Below are 21978 nucleotides of genomic sequence, written 5' to 3'. Positions count from 1 at the left end.
CTACTTTACAACTCGAACAGCTAGCGACATTTTTTTTTATATATTTGAACTGTGAGAGTAGGTCATTCGTTGACGCCTCGTAATTTTAGAATTATTTGTCAAATATGCAGTTATGAAGCTTGTTGTAACAACGGCTTATTTGTTAGCTCTTATTGGGTTTTAAACGTCATCTTAAAAAGCAAAATAAATAATTTATTAGCAAGAGAGGAAAGAATTCTACAAAAACTATGCCTTGTTGATTCTGGCCACACGAATAGCATCCGTGACTCAATTTATTTGCAATATTTTTACAATATAAATGTTCAAAGAGTTGTCCTAGCTCTTTTACTATATTAAAAAGCTTTCATCTATTAAAATGTAGTAAAACGGCGTAAAACTGCACATTTTCTTGCTAAATTGATATAAGCGAAACTTTTTTGTAGCTTTACTTCTAGAAAGAGAATTAAGTAAGAAAAAAGCTGGTCGAAATCCAATTTTACCCAAAAGCGTGTGGAGGAGGTGGTATCACAAACACACCAGCAGTTGCCACTGAGCTTGGTGTGGACCTGACAGGACTAACGTCCTGTGTCCGTGTATTTGTCAGTCTTCAACGTCTGCACGATTGAGTATAAAACATGCTAGGCTCTAGATCTACACAGGTAGAAATCTGGTGATAGATCAACATTACAATGGGGGGGGGGGCTTGATTTATAGGCCCTTCTTCTTCTGCGTTCTTAATTGAGTTTATGTTGGAGGATTTAACAAACAGTCCAACGTCGTAGATGAACTGGACTGTGATCTCCAGATCTGCAGGTGCCCTATAGTTTTTCTTTGAGTGGGGTGTATAGGGGCCAGTGTTTAGATCGCGCCTGGTTGTACAAGGGGTAGTCCTGAAAGACGTGCTCTGTATTCTCCTGGGCCATGCCACAAGGCCAAGTTTCCCAAGAAGCGACTTTTAATTTATTTAAAGGCCATATATATATATATATATATATATATATATATATATATATATATATATATATATATATATATATGCGTACGTGTGTTGCCTAATTATACCAACTTATTTCTAATCGAAAAATGTCTGTTGTGGCTCTATAAAAAAGGAAAGCCATAAACATTTCATATTTCATGTGTTTGTTCCGACTAAACTTTGAAATCACCAAGTAAAATTAAGATCTCATTTTTCTCGCATTAACAATCGCATTTGAAACCATTTCCTTCCATCAACAAGATACCCATAATCCCATTCGTTTGGTCCTCCACATTCGGAAATGTCGAAATACATTCATCACGGTGATTGGATTTCGCTAGTGCATTCATAATTTAGACGGTTTCAACAATCTGTTAAATTCTGTTTTTCTCCTCAACATGCGTGAAAATCCTTTCACACGCAAAAATTTACATCAGGACAATTATTTTCTTTCTTACAGATTCTATAATCTGATTCGAAAAAAGGATAAGTTAATCAAGGATAAGGATAAGTTAATCAAATACTAATATCCTTTTTTTCAAAACATAATATTAAGAATTTTAAAATTGCTAGCGGAAAGATATATATAAAAACGAAAATCAAGACTTAGATAGGCCTATATATTTTTTTTGTAAACAGGGAATCGTTAACCAGAGGCGTATCCAGGTTTTCGTTGTAGGGGGAGCGAAAAGAGCAAAAAAAGGCGCCGAATTTTTAACACGTTCTATATTGGTGTATTATATATATATATATATATATATATATATATATATATATATATATATATATATATATATATATATATATATATATATATTGTAATAGATTGACGATAGAAGCATGTGATTGTATATAAAACGTTTATTGGCCTCAACTACATGATGGAAACGAGAGAGGGCGGAAGTGACGAGAGACAAATATATAAGGGACATCACTCAAGATAACAGTATAAATATAATACTAATACAAGAAGAGTGAGTTCCCTTGACTTCACAAGTCTCACTATATTACATCCCTTTACCCTTAGTAAACACAACACATCTCTCAATTGAACAATCGACAGTATCTTAAAATCACCAATTATATTGTAACATGAACACTATGGTAGATTACATCCTTACAAACAATGCACAATATGTTACAACATAATTAAAATACAAAACAATGATGTCAAAGTCCTTTTGACCTTTAAAATCATAGGTCTAACTTATTTGGGACTTTGATTGTCCTGCTTGACCTTCTCAGTGGCTTTCGATTTGGTGACTCAAGATTCTGACCATATGGATTCTCTATCGCAGGAGGTCTAGGATCTAAATCATTAATTCCAGAATTTACATTTTCTGACTCTAGACAACTTGGTTCACTCATATCAACAGAACTTGGTTGTGGAACAAACTGAGTTGGTGTGAACTGATCAGATTTGGTGGGATTGATAGATTCACACTTATTATCTGCACAAGTTATTTTTAACTGGTCTGCATGTCTACGGACAATAAGTCCATCATTTGTTTTTACTTTATAAGACACAGGTCCTGTACATTGAACAATTTGACCTGGTATCCATTTTTCCCTTCTCCCATAATTTCTCAGATACACATTATCATTAAATCCAAATTCTCTTTCAATGGATGTTTGTCATGATTTAATGGAACTATTTTTTAATTGGCATCTGAAAGTATTATGCTATTATTCAGATCCTTAACTGACATAGATTTCTTTGATTGATCAATTTTCTCAGGTAATCTGATAGTGCTTTTTGGTAACCAAAAATACTGTTTAAAAGTACTATCCTGGACCATATCAATTTGCAACTGTGATCCAGTATTTGAAGTGGGTGTATTAAATGGCAAAAATCTTTTTTTTCTTTTGATGTTACCCTTTTAGTTTCTGTAAGTGCTAATGATGTAAGCAAAGTTGTTTGATGATCACATTCCTTCTTACTAATGTATTCTCTTTAAAAGCATTTGGAATTGCCATATCACCATAATCATTTATTAAGTTACAAATACTTTGTTTAGGTAACTCTGACTGATAATGGACTGCATCTTCTCCATCTTTTAGACTTAATTCCATTTTTCTTATTTTATATGGCTTTAAGTCATCATTCACTGACTCTTCAGGCCAACCATTTTTACAGTACTCATATACTTTTATTAAGCACTCATCTTTTTGTGCTTCTCTTTTAATATCATTCACATTTATATTGGAGTTATCCATGATAGTGAAAAGAACAAATACATCTTCTGGTACATAACTAAGGCTTTGGTTTTTTAAAGGTAATCTACTAAGACTATCTGCACTATTCTCAGATCCAGGTTTGTATTTCAATTCATAATTGTATGCAGTTAGTGTGATAGCCCATCTTTGAATTCTTGGTGAGGCATGCTCAGGTAGGGGTTTGTTTTCCCCAAATAAACCTAGCAATGGTTTATGATCTGTAAAGATGGTGAACTTCCTACCAAACAGAAACTTATGAAATTTCTTAACACCAAAAATGATGCCTAAGCCTTCCCTATCTAACTGAGAATAATTTTTCTCAGCCTGGTTCAAAGATCTACTGGCAAAAGCAATGGGTCTGTCACCCTTTTTATCTATGTGGGATAAGACTGCTCCTACACCATCTGGTGAAGCATCACATGTTAAATTAAGTCTTTTCCCTGGGTCATAGTGAGTTAGTAAGGTGTCAGAAGACAAAGCTTCTTTTGCTGTATTAAAAGCAGCATCTTGTTGTTTACCCCAGTGCCAAGTTGCATTTTTCTGCAGCAGCTTGTACAGTGGTGATAGTTTACCAGACAGATTCCCTATGAACTTTGCATAGTAATTTATCAAGCCCAAAAAAGCTCTTAGTTGTTAGGTATTTTCAGGTTTGGGTGCTTCTTTAATGGCTTTTGTTTTCTGAGGTTGAGGTCTGATGCCTTGCTTGCTTAAATTATAACCAAGAAAACTAATTTCTGTCAGCATGAATTGACATTTATCTTTGTTTATCTTTAAACCTTTTTCACCAACTATTTTCAAGACTTTATCAAGTGTATTAAGATGTTCAGTGTCATTCTTACCAGTTATGTACACATTGTCAAAGTAAACACAAACATTTGGAATGTCCTTAAAAATACTGTCCATGACAGCTTGGAAAATTCCAGGGCTGGATGATATACCAAAACATAGTCTTTCATATTGGTAGAGTCCTTTATGTGTGTTTATTGTCGTATAGACTTTTGAATCTGGATGCAGTTCTAGTTGAGTGTAAGCATGACTAAAGTCCAATTCAGTGAATTTGTCTCCTCCTGCCAAATTTAAAGAAATTTCCTCAATGTTAGGAATAGGGTACCTATTTAGCTCTATTTGCTTATTCAGTGTGGCTTTATAGTCTCCACAAATTCTTACAGAACCATCCTTCTTTAACACTGGCACAATGGGCGTTGCCCAATCGGAATAGTCTACCTTCTTTATGATGCCATTAGATTCCAATCTACTTAGCTCATTTTCAATTTTATCCCTCATTGCATAAGGTGGAACTCTAGCTTTGCAGTATCTTGGATTTGTGTCTTTAATGTTTATCTTCACTGTTCTATCATTTAGTAATCCTGAATTACCAAAAACACCTTTATTTTCAGATATAACTTTATCTATTGAAGTAAAACTAGATTCTCTTGCATTGATCACTGACAATATACTCTCCCAATTTAACTTAAGATCAACTAACCAGTTCCTACCTAGTAATGTGGTCCATTTCCTTCAACCACAAGAAGAGGAAGTTTAACACTTTGACCATTATAACTTACATGAACCATACACTCTCCTATTACTGGAACATTGTCAACAGTGTATGTTGTTAGACACTTGTGACATGGTTGTAGAGGCACTGATCCTCCTGTGACAGCGTCAAAGTCCTTCTTTGTGATGACTGTTAGAGATGCTCCAGTGTCAAGTTGGAAGCTGATGCTCTTACCGTTGATATAAACTAGTACATTGATGGGAGCATGACTTATTGATTTCACAGAGAACAGGTTGAAATCCGGCTGCGAATCAGTTTGAGCTTTTCACAGGTAGAGTGGTTCATTGGTTGGGTTAGGTAGTCTTGGTGAGAGTTAACATAGTGCTGCCTTTGGTTGCAGTACTGTCTTGACTGGCTAGATTTAGCAACAGACGAAGACTTTGCAAAGCAGGCCTTGGCAATGTGACCTTGCTTACTGCACTTATAACAAGTAGCTGACCTGAACTTGCATCGATGAGATGCATGGGGACCTTTGCATCGATGACATTTTTGATCATTATTACTAGATTTAGATCTAGGATTTGAACGTGCAGGCTGTTTAGCATAAGTTGAAATGCTCTGATGGGGTTGGTGTTTGTTGACTAACCTGCTGTTTACTGCATGGATCCCTGAGGGTGCTAGAGATCTCGCCGCATCGGATGACTGCTGGAATGAAGTTGCTAGTTGTATTGCTTTTTCCAATGTTAGATCTGACTCGAGCAGCAACTTTCTTTGAACATCAGGGCTGTTTACACCTGTCACAAACTTTTCACATAGTCTGTCAGACAGCGTGTCTCCGAATTCACAAAATTCACTTAAATGACGTAAAGCAGCAACATATTCTGATATTGACTCGTTTGGTTGACGAGTCCTACTGTCAAATCTAGCTCTACACAGAAACTTTGATGGTACAGGCGCATGGTGGTCTGTTAGCAGTTTGCTCAGCTCGTTAAAGCTCTTGGTATCTGGACTAGCTGGTGCGCATAAGTCCTTTAGTAGCCTAAATTGTTGAGGCCCTATGACTGTTAACAAAACAGCTCTCTTTTTGGCTTCTATCATCACGTCGTTAGCTTCAAGGTAAAAGCTTAACCTATCTAGATAATCATGAATGGTTTCATCATTCGAATCAAATTCTTTTATTTGGCCATATAGCGCCATTATTCTAGAAATACTTAGCCAATATGCTCTAGCAAGCTCCTTTTTAAGTAAGCATATGCTCTTTCTAGTGGATTATTTATCCTCGTCGCCAGATGTAATAGATTGACGATAGAAGCATGTGATTGTATATAAAACGTTTATTGGCCTCAACTACATGATGGAAACGAGAGAGGGCGGAAGTGACGAGAGACAAATATATAAGGGACATCACTCAAGATAACAGTATAAATATAATACTAATACAAGAAGAGTGAGTTCCCTTGACTTCACAAGTCTCACTATATTATATATATATATATATATATATATATATATATATATATATATATATATATATATATAATTACTAGCTGTATGTCATTACTTCGCTATGATGTAAAATAAATTGAAAGTAGCACTCTGAAGAAATAAGAAAAAACACAAAATATAGGCCGACAAAAAAAAATGGTATCAATCTAAACAAAAAAAAAAACATATACACACACTACAACCAAAAGCCATGAACGTAACACAATCTGTTTTGTAATTCTTGTAAAAAAAAAAGTCTTACATAATAATTCCTGGGAAATTATTTAAGACAAGTGAAATGGGGGAAATAATCCCTCTCTTAATATAAATATGTATATATCTACACATTTAATTACAAATGTCAAAACAAATAAATAATTACTTTAGAATATAATGAAATTGTTTAACACTATTCGTGTTTACAAAATGTTTTTGTCTATAAACAGAATTTAATATATCGTCATCATAAATGCTAAAGTATCACAGCATAATAAAAGTTTTTAAAATCAGAGTTCGTAAAAAACCACGCTTTTCGATAACATAGAAAATATTCCAAATAACAGCCTACATTTAACTAAGTATCGGTCTTTTAGTTCAGATCATATATTTTTAATTAACTACTGCTTCTTTATGCTCTTTAAAGATCATTTTTTAACATAGTGATAGGTGTGGGTTAGATCACTGTATTGGTCACACACCTTTTTACTGGTAATTGCAAAAACAATATTCACAGAGTTTTACGTTAAAAAAAGCTAATTTTCTGGCGGCATGGTACTTTGGTACACCATTACGCGTTTTTCTACATGTACTTAACAGATCAGTTCGGGGTGGTTGGGTGGGGTGGGGGGGAGGGGGGTCGGTTCAACTTCATTCACCACTGTCCGGTCAATTTAGGTCAATTATCCAACCCAGTGTATACCTAGGTGTGACATTAATGTCGCTCTACACAATTGTGGTGGTGAGGTGTGTGTGTGTGGGGGGGGGGAGAGATAACCAACTCAGAGTGAACATAGTGTCAGTTTTTTAGATGACTGTTCTAAACATACATATATATTTGACAAATATATATTACACAAATATTTATTACAGAAATAGATTTAAATAAGTAGCAGTGGTATTACGACAATATTTTTTTTACAGAGGGGGGTTGGGGGGTTGTAACTGTTTCATATAATTTGTAATCGTAATCACTATCGCCCAAACTGTAAGAATACTACTACTTCATCGTGATGACGTTTTTGACCTTGTCAAAATGTCCCCACCACTACGCAGTTTGCTCATAAGTAAATTTAAATAGAGGTGCCACATCAGTTGTATTTGTTTCTGTATTGTAATTTTTTTTAATTAATCACACGATTCAAACTGTATATATAAAGTAATGTGAAGTTTTATGTATAACATTTTCTAATTCAAATATTCGTAAGCAAATACATTATACAGTTGCCTTAAACTTAACACCCCTCTTGCCAAGTGGTACTACCCACCCGCAGAGGTTTTCTAAACATTGCAATGCATCGTAATGGTTATTTTTAGAATGGCAAACTGATGCAGCTGTTAATACATGTTGTAAACGTAGACACTACTAGACTAGTACAATAATGCTTAATTGCTGCATGAAATGAAATCTTGTGATTTACATAGATGTGTCGACCAAAAATATTTTTTTTATAAATATCATTGTTTAAAACTTTGAGTTTAAAACGTTTCCAAAAAGGCGCCGCTTTGCTGAAAATGGCCAGAGGGGGAGCGGCTGCTCCCCCTGCTCCCCCCCCCCCCTGCGTACGCTACTGTCGTTAACGTTGTCGTCAATATATAGATTTACCCCCCCCCCCCCCCCCGAACGAAATGAAAATTATATAGATAATATATACTCTTAACAGTGTCTGCCCCCCAACCCCGCCCCCGAAGAAAGTCTACCGCCCCCCCCCCCCCCCCCCCGAAAATTTCAAGTGCCCCCCCCCCCCCCCGGAGAAAAAAGTCTGGAAGAAACACTGAATATGAGATAGTGCCCATCATAGTAGCCTACATTTTACGTCATTGAGATGACTCCTATGGTCTTTATGTTGACTCGCTAACTTATGTGCGAGTGGGAGTAAGGTTGACACGCCGACCATATGAGAGACACAATATATGGGCTTCAAAATCATGAGTTCGGCGGAATGAGTCGTTTCGCCAATTTACCAATGGAACTTAATTTATTTATTTTTTAAAACTTTCATTAAGAAACATATAGATCTAGATCTAAATGAATTTTCCAAAAATTATTTCAATTTTTCTAAAAATTATTTAGTCTTTTTGGTTTTAAAAATATTTTTTACAATATCTATCCGGAAAGTAAAATAGTCTATTTCTTTTTTTTTTTTCTTTATAGAATAATCCACACTTAAGGGTAACAACAATGCAAACAAAAATGACTAAATTATTGCCTATCGATAGATCAAACAAAATGATCTGAATCACAAACTTGAACCGAAACAATCATTTAGTATTGAGAGAATATGGGCCTATATGCGAAACATTTTAATGGATATTAGTTGTAATGCATAGATTCAGGCCACTGACGTTTCCATTGCTTCACTGTTGTTTTTTTCCAGAGCAAGATTTGTTTCAGTTAAGAATGGCGTGGTTCTACTTTTTATTGCCAATAACCGGTGTGTTATGTGTAATGCTGATTGATTGTAATCTAATGTAATCTATAGGTTAAATCATCTGAATATTGAGCACACATTTTCCTCCAGTCGGCTGGACGTCTTGGCCGTAAGGGAATTCCCCCCCCCCCACCCACCACCACCACACACACACACACAGAGACTTGCTCTTCCAGCGGTAGGAAATCTACCAAGCCAACCATACGTCCCCATAAAAACATGACCAGATCTAGTGTATTTGCAAATTGAACTGTTTTGCTATCCATGTGTTACCGCACCGAGTGAAACCTGACTTGGTCACGCCGCTGGTTTAAACGGTGTACTTATTATAGGTCTGTGTTAGAATGCCTATATCAGTGGTTCTTAACCTGGGTTCGATCGAACCATGGGGGTTCGCTGAGAGAGTCTCAGGCGTCTCATGTGATTCACGATATGAGTTTTGTCAGTGCGGACGATAGAACTATTAAAAAGGGTTCGGTGAATGCACATCTGATACTGGTGGGGTTCGGTACGTCCTAAAAGCTTAAGAACCACTGTTCTATATGAGACATTCAAAGACCTATAGTATGTTTTAAAATGTCTATATGATATACCAAATGGTCTTCAGTGTGTTTTAGAATGTCTGTATCAGTGGTGTAGGCAGGGGGGGTTAGGGGGGTCATAACCCCCCCCCATAGACCTCTCGGTATATATATATAAAGTATGAGGGGGTGCAAATCGAAAGTTTGAGGGGGGTGCAAATCGAAAGTTTGAGGGGGGGGGGGTGCAAATCGAAAGTTTGAGGGGGGGTGCAAATCGAAAGTTTGAGGGGGGGTGCAAATCGAAAGTTTGAGGGGGGGTGCAAATCGAAAGTTTGTCCCGGGGTAAAAATTGGACCCCCCCCCCCCCCCCCCTTGAGACGATCCTGGCTACACCACTGGTCTGTATAATATAACTAAATGGTCTCCAGTGTGTTTTAGAATATACGTATGATCTATTCTAAGGCCTGTATGAGATCTCAATTCCCGAAAATTACATGTCGTGACACCAGTATCATTATTTATGTCCCTGCCATAATCTGTCGCACATATTGCTGCTACTTGTACCAGATCAATCAGCCATAATCTGTCGCACATATTGCTGCTACATGTACCAGATCAATCAAAACTCCCTGCAGGTTCGTGTCGCGAGTGGCGTGTCCCATGCTGTAAACGTATGATGGGGTGTGCATTATTTATGTTCCATCCTAGGCTCAAATTTGATCCAGCCACAGATTGCACGTGCGCTAATTAAATCCCCAGGTGTCACACAATAATCTATTGACGGCGGCAACGATCTGGGTCTACGGTGTTGATAGCGGCGTTTTTTTTTTAAAACATCGTTCACATACACTCAAACACAAATATTTGTACACACGTTAAAATAAATATTTAGTTATACATGATCAGATATATTTACTTTTATATCAGTCTATAAATATAGGCGCTATATATATATATATATATATATATATATACATATAGTCGCTATGTCGGATGTCACCCGGTGCGGCACCTCATGGTGTAATCTCCCCACCCCAAAGAAAAAATTATATATATATATATATATATATATATATAGTTGCAGTTGGCGTCAACCCCTCCAATTTTGCCTTATGTCGTAAATTTGTGCGCACATTATATTAATCCATCAATTCATTCATGATGAAAAAGCATCATTTCCTTCATAAATTATTCCATTTCGGTGTCACACCCTACCCCCCTCACCCGGTCGTTGATTGACTTAGTTATTCATAATACTTATAATACTAAAGTTAGAGCTAATGTTTTTCCTTCTGATTTTGGTAAAATTAGGAATTAGAACAGGAAGACTAGGAGAACTTGTATTGATTTCACTTATTTTTAATTCTGACAACTGAATCAAAATTAAATACATTTGTTTAAATTAAAACAAAAAAAAGACAAGCTCCACCAGGCTGAACTCTCCTGTATCCAACACACACAATACAATTATAACATGTTCATGGCATTAACTGTAAATTAAATAAAACATCACAGAATTTTTTGGATTTAAAAAAATTAAGTCTTAAATGTTTTATAGTCCATGAATCATATACAGTACATGGCTCACTTGTGTTTGTTTTATAATGTAAACATAATCCTATCGTAGCTTCTCAAAACTGATTTTTAAAACAGATCAAGTGTTCAGTCAAACAATGAGAAATACTTCTTGAACAAAGTTACTTCATTGAAGTCTTCTAAACTTTCTTTCATTTAAATGATTAGTTTGCGACTAGAGTTCCAATTAAATTTACTTCATCAACAGAAATGATGAAGCTAATGTAAGAATTAGTTTTTATGCCATCAAGAAAGATCAGGTAAAAATGTATAAAACTGAAGAGCTTTTGATAATAGGAATAAAGGTGTGGGTGGAATATTAGAGGAAATCTAAAGAAAAATAAAATGCCATCAACTAGAAATAGAAACATTTTGAGGCTAGGTAAATCTTTAAACTAACTTCTAGGAAGGAACTGACTAACAACTCTCCAATATTTACCTATCTAATGACAATAAGTAAACAGGCTAAATAATGGCCATTATAATTTCAAAGTGCAGCCAGCAGAGATAAAAACTAAACCATTAATCTATTTAAAAAACCTTCAGGCTGTCTGTGACACTTTGAAAATGAAGAAAGTTATTTTTTTCTATCTGCCAAATCTGAGTATGTGATTGCAGGTTGAACACTGACAACAGCTTGGTCTGACAGACAGATATACACAGGATAAATGAGTTACCAAGTTTTAAGGCAGAAAAAGTAAACAGGCAGAAAATAGCTTAGAAAATATGCAAAGTATCGTATGTATGAGTAAAAACAAAATAAAAGTTCATTAAAACAACCAAACAACATCGAACATTTTAATAACCTCGGAACTCTGCACCAGATAAATTACTCTTGACGTAAATGTCTGTATATATAGATATATATCATGTTTGATTATAAACTTTTCATCCTTTCAGCTACCCAGGCCTGAATTTTAGCTTTAAGTTCTGCTTGTGGTATGACCATGTCCAAGGATAGTGGCTGTCTGTTGAAAGGATCTGTCTGGTCACTAAGGAAATAGATTTTAAAGCAAAATTACCTTTCATTTTAAGCCAGCATTTCAATGTACATCAACAAGTCACTGAATTTCTTTTCTCTCAAGGTAACACATTATTTTATTATCAAATAATAAGAAATATTCTTCTTCTTTGTTCTTAATTTAAGTGTTGGAAAGGATCCCCCTCCAGCACAATTAAGTATACGTGTCAACTGGTTATGCGTCATTGAGGACATTGACTCAGATTTCAGCCTGCTTTTCTTTTTGGATTTGCTTCCATAGCCTTTGTCCAACCAAGAACAAACTACAAGACAGCAGTTGTTTTCATTTTCTTCTCTCCTAGAAGAGTGGCTGTCCCCAGCTAACGAGCCTCATCTGCCAGAGGGTTCGAACTCGAGACTTTTTTGGTTTAGCAGCCATGAGCTTTACCGACTCGACCACGCCGACCCCCAAGAAATTTTAGTGTAATTAAGCTTCAATGGTAAAATAGAGAAAGTACCTTAAAATATGGCGAGCAATAACATTTCTATCAACAATGTTGTGTGATGAAGGGAGCATGACTGGATCTGTCATTAGAGTCCCCATTATAGGATCAAGGAACTCTTCAGGAGCATCTGCTAGTGCCTGCTCTTCAGATAATTTTGTTGTCTGCATTGTCTATGACAGAAAAGGAAATTAACATTTTTTTAAATACACATTTAAACAGCGTATGGTGCTTATCAACATACATTCAGTTCACAAAAACATGTACTACATATAGAGAGAAATCTAAAAAAATAATTTAGTGGGATTCAATTTATTTTTTTCACTATAGAAGAAATGGTGACAGGAGAAGCAACAAGATTGTTTACCTTGAGTTTGTCTTGAAGCTGCATAAAGTCATAGATGGCCTGTGGAGATTCTCCTATTTTCTCCATTACTTGGGAGGCCTGGAGAAAATAAACAATAATGTAAGTCTTGTGGTTAATGAAAATCTTGAAAATTTAACAACATGTAGAGTAATTAAATGAGTCAAAAAAAAATTTTAAACTCTAATAACGGATTCAAATCGATTTTTTGTTTGCATTTTAAAATTCTACTAAAACTTGCATGATAAAAAATGTGCACCTGTTTATGTTTGTATGCAAACAATACAGTCACCTGCTATACCTGAATAAATAATTCTGGAGAAAAAGATCTTTCGTCTTGAAAGACAGCTTGGCAGAAATCATCACTTGATTGTAGATTAAGGTAAATTGCAGAAATATTTGAGACGGTTTCCTGAGGTTTGAATTCATAATTCTCTTTGTCTTTAACTGTGAAACTTTTCTGTTTTGGTCCAACCTAGAAGAAAGGAAAAATACTCAATTCTCATATCTTTCTGAATCAAAAGCAAAAGAGGTGCAAACTTTCAGAAACCAAGTAATAATTTTCTTGCTATTTAGCATTAAAACTGTTAATGTAAGTACATTTGATAACATCTGTAGCCTTCTATAGTGAGGTTGTGCTAGAGTCCCTTAAAGTAATATCTACAATTAATGGGTAACATTTATAACAAGTATTTAGAACCAGTAGTACATGTAGTGCATCAATTAAACAATAAAACAAAACCTAAATTCTTTATTCTAGCTAAGGATCTAATAGAGCTGATAAGTATTTGATGAAACCCAACATACCAATCTACAGAGAAAATAATTGAGCATGCTCGCTATGCGGTCAACAAAAGTTGGATGACAAAAGATTGATGTTATTTCCTCTGTTATCATCCTTAGGGTGCTGATTGTTGAGCTCCCCATGACATTGTGAAACTGAGCTAAACGTGATAAATGCTGGAGGCTGGCCTCCTCCTGGTGCCTCTGTGCTTCAGGTAAACGACTCCATTCTCCTCTGTCTCGCTCCATCTGTTTTTCTTTTATTTGACCCATACACTAAAATATAATACAACACAAGTTAAAGGAACATATTAAACACATAGTGTACAACTAGCTAAACAATCTATTTTTTTTAAAGTTTACCTCTGTTTTTACAAAACTTTTTCATCTGCAATTTTAAGCATTATTTAAACAAACAAAAATCAGATTTATAAGTAAATTACTAAATAAGTGAGTCGAAGTTTTTATTTTTTATTTATTGCAATTAAATAATTTAATAATTCGGAAGTCAGATATTTACAAGTATTTTGTTAGATAGGTCTACTTACTATAAGAGCTTCATCTAATAAATAAGTTGCATCGTTGACAAGTAAATTAATAAATCTCAGGAACAAAGGAGGTTCTGAACACATGATATTCTTTTCTGCATCATCAGCCAGGCTCTGGAAGTAAACCAAGAAATTAGCAACGGATGATTCTCCTTGTTAAATTAGCCTAAAACTAAAACAGGGTTTTAGTAAGAATATTTATAAGAATGTTTTACAATGAAACTTACCTTCAACTTTTGCCTGTGCTTAGGAATGTTCCATAAATATTTCAAAATGTTGTACATGGGTCTTCTGTAGTTGAACTTCTGCTCGAAGGCAACACTTTCACCAGTCATTTCAATGCTGACAAACACATGCAGCAAGGTCTCTGGTATGTAGGCCACATGGGGGTGGCTTTCAAAAAGTTCTCCTCTGAAAAGCCTTAGGAAATAAATAGCAAGCAACTTTAAAATTATGTCTGTGATCACTCAATGCTGTAAAAAAAATTACGTTGTTTTGAAACCTCAACAGAAATGCACAGGTATGATCTGAAAGTGATACAATCTAAAGTAGAAATTTTTTTTACTGAGATCCAGTGAGTCTGTCAGGGTGAACTTCATTAGGCTGTAGAGGCATAAGTGAAGCAAGCATTTCGGCTAGTTCAGCTCTAAGGTGGGGGTTTTTCATTCTTTTTGATGAACGCATAAACACCAGTATGAAAGACAAGAGATGCTCAATACTGAAACAAAAATTGTGTCAAGTGATGAGTATTGTAAATTTTAATGACAAAATATTATGTTTAAGAGAGAAAAGGCCAAAAGTAATGTATATTTTTACCCCAGAGATAAAATAATGTTTTTTTTTAAAGTTGCAGTTAGCTAGGCTGTGTGCTGTAATGTTGATCATTTTAAAATGTCTGTTTAAAGAAAATTTAATTACTTTTTCTCTTTTGACTCTAAGATCCTATCATCGTATCTGTAGATATGGTTAATGAGATGGCAAATGTTTTCAGCAATACACTCAGGTATACAGGATAATGTACTGGGCACAGCCTCAGAGAGTGGAAATGTCAGCTCTGGTAGCTGGTGAACAAGGAAAACAAGTTTATCTATTACATATATATCAATATATCAGTATACAAATATTATATATATATATATATATATATATATATATATATATATATATATATATATATATATATATATACATTTTTAATTTATTTTTTTTAATTTATTATAAGCCTAAGCTATGCTAGCTTTTGCTACATCACAAGATATAACCGCCATCTATAACTTAACACAGAGACAAACTAACTCAACTGTTGTAAGATGTATAACTTACTTTCATTTTTAAATCCACTTCAGAAGCTTTAGGCAACTCAATTGTAGCAACAAGACAAAGCCAGGAGGCTGATGCTATTTGAAAACTGAAGGCTTCAGACAACAGATCTGGTTGTGTCAGTGCAGCTTTGCGATTTAGGTAAAATGACATTGCTGTAATGCAAAAAAAGAATGTTACAATGTTATTCTCAGTGCTTTAGCAATAATACAATTATCCATAAAAATGAAAATAAAAAATGACCTTTTTCCATTCTGGCTTTGATATTGAGTACAGGCTCTTCATTCCCTGAAGACTGCTGTATTACTTCATTGTACAACCTTTGTATTTGATGGAGATCCCTATTGACAGTCAACAGACGACTAAGCACAGGTTGAAGAAAAACCTACAGAGTAAAATTCCCAGATGTAACTTAACAGTAAGATCTATAAGCTTTTAACTTTTATAGAAATCCTAACTAAGCCCCTGCAATAGCACATACCTGGATAGCTTTGTGAGCAATAAAAAAACATTCAGTAATAAATGTAAAAGTGTCATCTTCTTCTACTCTCTGTACATCTTGTGGAGGAATCAGAAATGTTTCTTTTGTCATTCCTAGAACAAGTTGACAAAGAAGAATTTGTTAAATGTAATAAAAAATCTTCAATATGATCTGCTTCAAATCAGTATCAAATCATTTTGTCACGGGAAAGTAATATTTTCTTGTTAATATTCCAAGAACATTGCAATTACCAATAAGATGAACAGATCTGCGCATCATTTCTTCGTCATTAGTCACAACAACTGTGGTGTAAGAGGGTTGTATTTTTAGCAACTTGGATGAACTTGGATTAGAAAAGGGTTTGCAGAACAACAAGAGCACATGGGTGATATTCACTGCAAATGCATCACTAACAAACAGATCTACAGGAAGGTTACTGGCCCACAATTTTGCTCGACCTGTGAAAACAAGTTTTGTGATTATAGTTCATTTTAAGATAGATAACAGAAAATAATTTTTTTTTAAAATATAAATTTAAATTAGCTTTAAATGTCCACACTTTAACATTTTTTTTCCTTTGCATATTGTAGTTGGTGTAAATGGTCAAATAATGTAAATTTTGTCAACTGTTTTTCTTAACAATTTTCCAGGTACAAACTAAAGAATAGTTAAGAAAAATAGCCCAGAATAGGAAAGATGAAATAGATTAAATGTTATAAAAGCATTTAAGTATGATATTACCAGAATTTCTGTGAAGACACTGTCCCAACCAGCACAATGTGTTGTGTTTTAGTTCAGGTGTTATTTTCATGAGATCTACAAATATCTTATGAATGCCATTGACTAATCCTTCAGTTGCCTGTTAACAAATTTTTATTTATAATATACATTTTAAGACTTAACCAATAGCCATTTTTGAAAAGTTTTGGCTACTCATAGGCTAACGCAAAAAAAAAATTAAAAATTGAGTAAGGCTGACCACTAATGAAAAATAATATTTTTCAAAAACTCAATAAGCTATAACTTGATGGTTTAATATTCATAGCTTTTAACACTAGGTGATTTAAATTCAATAGAAAAAAACTATAAAACAGAAACTTTAACATTTCTGTTGATGTTTAATTAGATATTAATATTGACAAATCCCAACTGCATACTCATTTTGTTTCACATATTATTTAGCATGATCATTATGTACAACAAATAAGATTTACCCTCCAAACACTTTGTTCCACCATGTCCACCTCTTTTTTGCTTTGATTCGAGGGCTTTGAAAAAAATTTAAAAGGCTCATTTTCCCCTCGTGGTAGAATGCTTAGGCTCAACACTGCCCCTATTGGTGTCATCTCAAATGCTTTTCCACTCAAGTTTTGAGTAAGTTCTGGAGTGTTAGCAGACAAAAAAAACTGAAATCACAATTAAAAAAACGATTTAAAATAGGGAACATATTAAACATGTTGCTGGATTTAATCCTTCCGACAAAGAAAGCAAAGCTTGTTGTTTTTTAGAAAATAAATTTTGACTACAGAAAGAAACAGAATATACATTTTTGAATCAACACACTGGATGATGGTTTGATATTGGTTAAAAAAAACAATTATCATCTTTTTTTTTATATTATTAAGGAAAAAGCTTCTTTTAAAAAAAAAAAAAAAAAACTACACAAAAAATGTATACTATAAGCAAGTATAGGTAAAGTGTCATTCTTCCATACCTTATATACATACAAAAGTAACATAATAATTAACATAAAGTAGCATAATAGCTTATTACCTTTGCTAATGCTGGTGTGCCTGTAAAAAAGTGTAGAACTTTCACATACTTGGTAGCATGTTTGTGAACAATAGTCATGTTATCTTTAATTAACCTCATTTGAACTTCTTGTAATATTGGCCAGAATGAATGCATGAGTGATCCTTGTTCACTGTTACTTTCTATTGCTTCAGAAACTTCTCGTAGAAACTGACAGGGTATGTTGTTTGGGTCTGCAAATAATTAATATTATTCAAAGCTATAATCTACTATTTAATGTTAAAATGTATATGACTTTATAAAAATGTACAAGTAAATGATAAGATAAACTTAAGTTTAATACCTTGCAATGGTAAATCTTCTTCTAAACAAAGATTTATAAACTGGCTGACAAAATCTTGGTTCTGATAAACTTCAGGCTGTTGAAAGCACATACTGGCATTTTGCAAAATGACATCTCTGCATTCTTTCAAAAACTCCAAGGTAATTGCTGAACCAGTTTTCTACAATAGTGTTTAAAACAAATGTAACTGACCTATAAACACATTATTTTAAAATATAGCACTTTTTAATTAGGAAAATTAAAATTTTCACTTATCTAGAGACTGAAAGAAAGATCTAGTTCAAATGATAAACAGGGATTAGATGTGCTTATTTTACGTTAATGATGGGTATTCAGGCACATCCAACTAAATTTAAGTAAAGAAAAGTTATTTTATTTGAATACACACCTCAAAAACTTCATTTTGCATTAAAAGCCGCCTGTAAGAAGAATACAAAAAGGACAAAACTTCTGAATTTTCAATAATGTGGTTGTCAAACACCTGCTCACGTTCATCATCCAGTTCGTGTTTTATCTCAAACTCTTCAACATCCTCATCCATCATTAACACTTCAAATACAACCTGAATCAAATTTAAATAAGACAAATGAGCATTGAATCTTTTACTTTTCAAAGGATTTTTTTGTTTTTCTTGTTAGAAGTCTAATCTGTCTAGTGTCATTAAGGAGACAGTGTGGTCTAGAAGTAGAATGTGTGCATGTTAACCCACAAGTCACAACTTGAGTATCCAGGCTTAAGTTATAGATTGTCACTGCCCCACATTTTCAAACCAGGTGGTGTAATGCTAAGTGAGGGGCGGGGGAGAAATACAAGCAAACTGAGAGAGAAATGCTCAATTCTTTATTAGTCGCTTTCTGCCTGGCATATGTGTGAGAAAGAAAGGCATTTGGTGGTGAAACTTTAATATGTTAGTGTATATACCTTTTTTAATGATAATACTAAATCATATTTTGATGTCTAGTTATGCATCTGATATTTGTGTTTTACAAAACAACACCTACATGTTTTAAATTGTTACTGTTGATGAATGGGTTCTTGTTGTAGATACTGGCTATTTCAGGTGAATATCTGATGTTTCTACCCTGTTTGGTAGATTCTACACAAACAAAATATAACATATGTTTATATAACATCAATTATTTTAAAAACAATCTAAGAAGAACACTACATTATACACGTCAATAAGGAAAGTGTACACATTCAAATTAAGCCTGTCCTACACAAATCGCACCATACCTGGCTGTAAAGATATTCTGAATATATTTTCTGCAAGCTTATTGATCTCTTGTGTTTCATCTTTGACAGTCTCTATTGGAGAATTCAATTCTGGAAACGGTTAAAATAAAAAATTGAATATTAAATCTGAGTATGTTTCTTAAGTGACAAAAGTATATTTAGGCCTTATTTGTCAATGAGCGATTTTTTGCATAAAAAAATTAATTAATTAATTGTTGAGCAATAAATCTGGTGGGGAAAATTTATAAATATAAATAAATAAGTGCTAACTAGTAGTCTATAATTAATACTACAACTTTTTAAATGAATTACCTGAATTATCATTACCATTAGGGTTTTCATTATTGACTGAATTTTGTTCTTGAAAAGCTTTAGCTTGCTCAATACATGAGAAAAGTGCAGCAAATGGGTTTGAAGCTAGATTTTCATCCATCTTGGCCTACAGGATGGTCCATTATTAACATTAAGCTTTTGCAAAAAACACAAAAAAGCCCAGACCGCCGCCTTAAAATGACATTTTGAAAAGATACTAAGCACCAAACCCCAAAATAATCAATAGTTCAAATGAAAATAAACAAACACTCTCTTAATGACACCTCAAACCATCATCATACTTCAACACCCTCACCCCTTCAGTATGACACAAGTTATAGATCATTTAATATTGATAATCAAACTACTGAAAAATCTGTGTTAAAGTTGAACCTGGCATATGACAGAAACAGATTAATAGAAGTTATTTTTTGTTATAAAATGGACGAACTTTCACTATCTATGAGTAAGAACTTATACAAAATAACTGTGGTCATTAATTTTCCCAACAGAAGCATATTTTTTCCCAAAAAATCAAATTTTTATTGTTTTTCTTCCTTAAAACTAAGTAATTATCTTTCTTCAATTTCAATAAATAAGTAATTCCTTAAAATTAATATTAGTGTGTAGTGCATTCAATTACAATTAATTAATATCAGTATGTGTGGGTTTTAAATCAAGCGCTGCACCATTATTCAAGTTAAATATTTATAGTTTTCCTCTGGCTATGTTTATTTTACTTGCATGTTAGTATTTTTTACATTCTCTAGTCCTAATATGAAAAGTTTCATGATGGTATATGGAATAGCAACCTAGCAGTGCAGTCTGCAAATCATCCTATAGAACAGTGCCACACCCCTTAATTAGCTATTAATTCAAACCCATCAGATGCCATGTCTTTTGACAATTTATGCCCCTTATTATCTAAATTCTATTTTTTTCCCTTTGTTCATGAAAGGGTTAGATCTACGTGATTAATGGCATATCTGCAAAAAAAAAAAAAAACCTGTCCCTTAGATTTTTGCTAAGAGAAAAACAACTTGGGGAAAAGTGTGATGGAAACTGTGAATTATAGTTGATTAAAAAGGACAATCATCCTATTTCAAATACTATTTCACCTGATATTTGTTCTATGCAAATTTTAAATGGTAGGCTAATTGACAGTTCAATAACAATGAAGGTGAACTACTAATCAGACTAGTATAGATTTAATTAGAATGTATAATGATAATTGGCATTAAATAGTCAGTTCATCTACAACCGACGTAGCAGATATGAGCCTAAAAGCTAAACTTAAACCATAATATTTTTTTAATGAAAATATAACACAATAAAAAAAATAGCACTGCTCTCTTTAAACTCTCTTAATCTATAATACCGTAAATAATACCTCACTCCCCAGTCACAATAAAATGCTTTTGTTATCGTAAGATATTATTCCCAGTCGTATTAAGCATGAAATGACAGCCGACTAGGAATAGCCATAATGGGGCTATTCACAGTCAGCGGGGAATAGCCCCAATATAGTTTCCAACTGGCTGGGAATAGTCTTGCTTGGCCATTTCAATTTGGGTAATCTATCGTTTTAGGTAAGTAAAATCGGCCGAGATTAGTAATGTGAAAAAAGGTGACTCATTAAATTTTATTAATTATTTCACATTTTTAGGAGGATTTATGTTTTGAAAGTTACAAAAATGTTTCAGTCTCATTCATGTACCTGTTTTTAAACAATTGTATTAAAACTTTTCAGTAAAAAATAAAGACAAGCGATGTTTTCATCAGATGCAACCAAGCTCATTTACTTTAGTAGCCATCTTAAGTTTTTTCTTTTTGGTAAAATTATAGTTAGAGATTCAGGGGAAACCACTCTTAATTACAGATGGTCACTTTTTATATAGCAAATCCTGCTTGCAAACACTGCTGTTTAAAGTTAATTTCTTGTCTTTATCAGTATATCGGACTATATCCCAAATTATTGATAAATTTAGCCATTGATTTTGGTTTATTATTATTATTATTCTATTCATCTATATTATTCTATATTCTATATTCTATAATATTTGACACAAATATATCACAATATACTTCTATTAAAGCCTTAACAATTAGGCAACTTTTCCGCACATTACTAGCCTCTGACAATTTTACGCACCTAAAACGATAGATTTAGAATTAGATTATCTCAATTTGTTGTCATTTTTAATGATTTTTGTTGTGGAGTTCCGAGTTACTGTTGTGACAGTTGTGACATTACGACTCATTACGTACTTTATAATGTTGGGTTATATAGCTAGATCTTTGTACTAAATGTATATAAATCTAGGCCTACTCTGGTAAATTGACATTTAGATCGAGTAGCTTGATCTACAATGGATTAGTATGCTTGATCAATCATAGCTTGGCCAATAATAAACACCGATTAAAAAATATGACATCGTCATCGGTCATTTTCTCTATTAAAACATACAATTAGAAA

General features: G+C 33.7%; 1 protein-coding gene across 2 annotated transcripts; it reads right to left on the bottom strand.

Annotated features, from left to right (window-relative positions):
• Window positions 1-10672: 10672 nt before the first annotated feature.
• Window positions 10673-21961, bottom strand: LOC131946929 (ubiquitin conjugation factor E4 A). Of its 2 annotated transcripts, none has more exons than XM_059307975.1 (22): window positions 21771-21961; window positions 19503-19629; window positions 19191-19280; window positions 18956-19050; window positions 18343-18516; window positions 17955-18114; window positions 17633-17844; window positions 17074-17265; window positions 16601-16718; window positions 16111-16317; window positions 15860-15972; window positions 15622-15763; window positions 15382-15533; window positions 14977-15119; window positions 14624-14776; window positions 14286-14478; window positions 14059-14172; window positions 13535-13786; window positions 13029-13202; window positions 12731-12808; window positions 12379-12536; window positions 10673-11891 (listed from the first exon to the last, which is right to left on the bottom strand). In XM_059307975.1, exons 2-22 carry the CDS (start codon window positions 19621-19623, stop codon window positions 11777-11779), a joined length of 3156 nt encoding a protein of 1051 aa, XP_059163958.1. In that variant the 5' UTR covers window positions 19624-19629; window positions 21771-21961; the 3' UTR covers window positions 10673-11776. The 2 variants fall into 2 exon arrangements, with proteins under 2 accessions (XP_059163958.1, XP_059163959.1); XM_059307976.1 differs by having other exon boundaries at window positions 21832-21961.
• Window positions 21962-21978: the final 17 nt, after the last annotated feature.

The sequence above is a fragment of the Physella acuta genome, unplaced genomic scaffold, assembly GCF_028476545.2.
Source record: "Physella acuta isolate Inbredline_101_S28 unplaced genomic scaffold, ASM2847654v3 ptg000575l, whole genome shotgun sequence".
NCBI classification, from domain to species: domain Eukaryota; kingdom Metazoa; phylum Mollusca; class Gastropoda; family Physidae; genus Physella; species Physella acuta.
The sequence above is the reverse complement of the archived record's forward strand: the minus strand, read 5'-3'. Positions and strand labels throughout refer to the sequence as shown.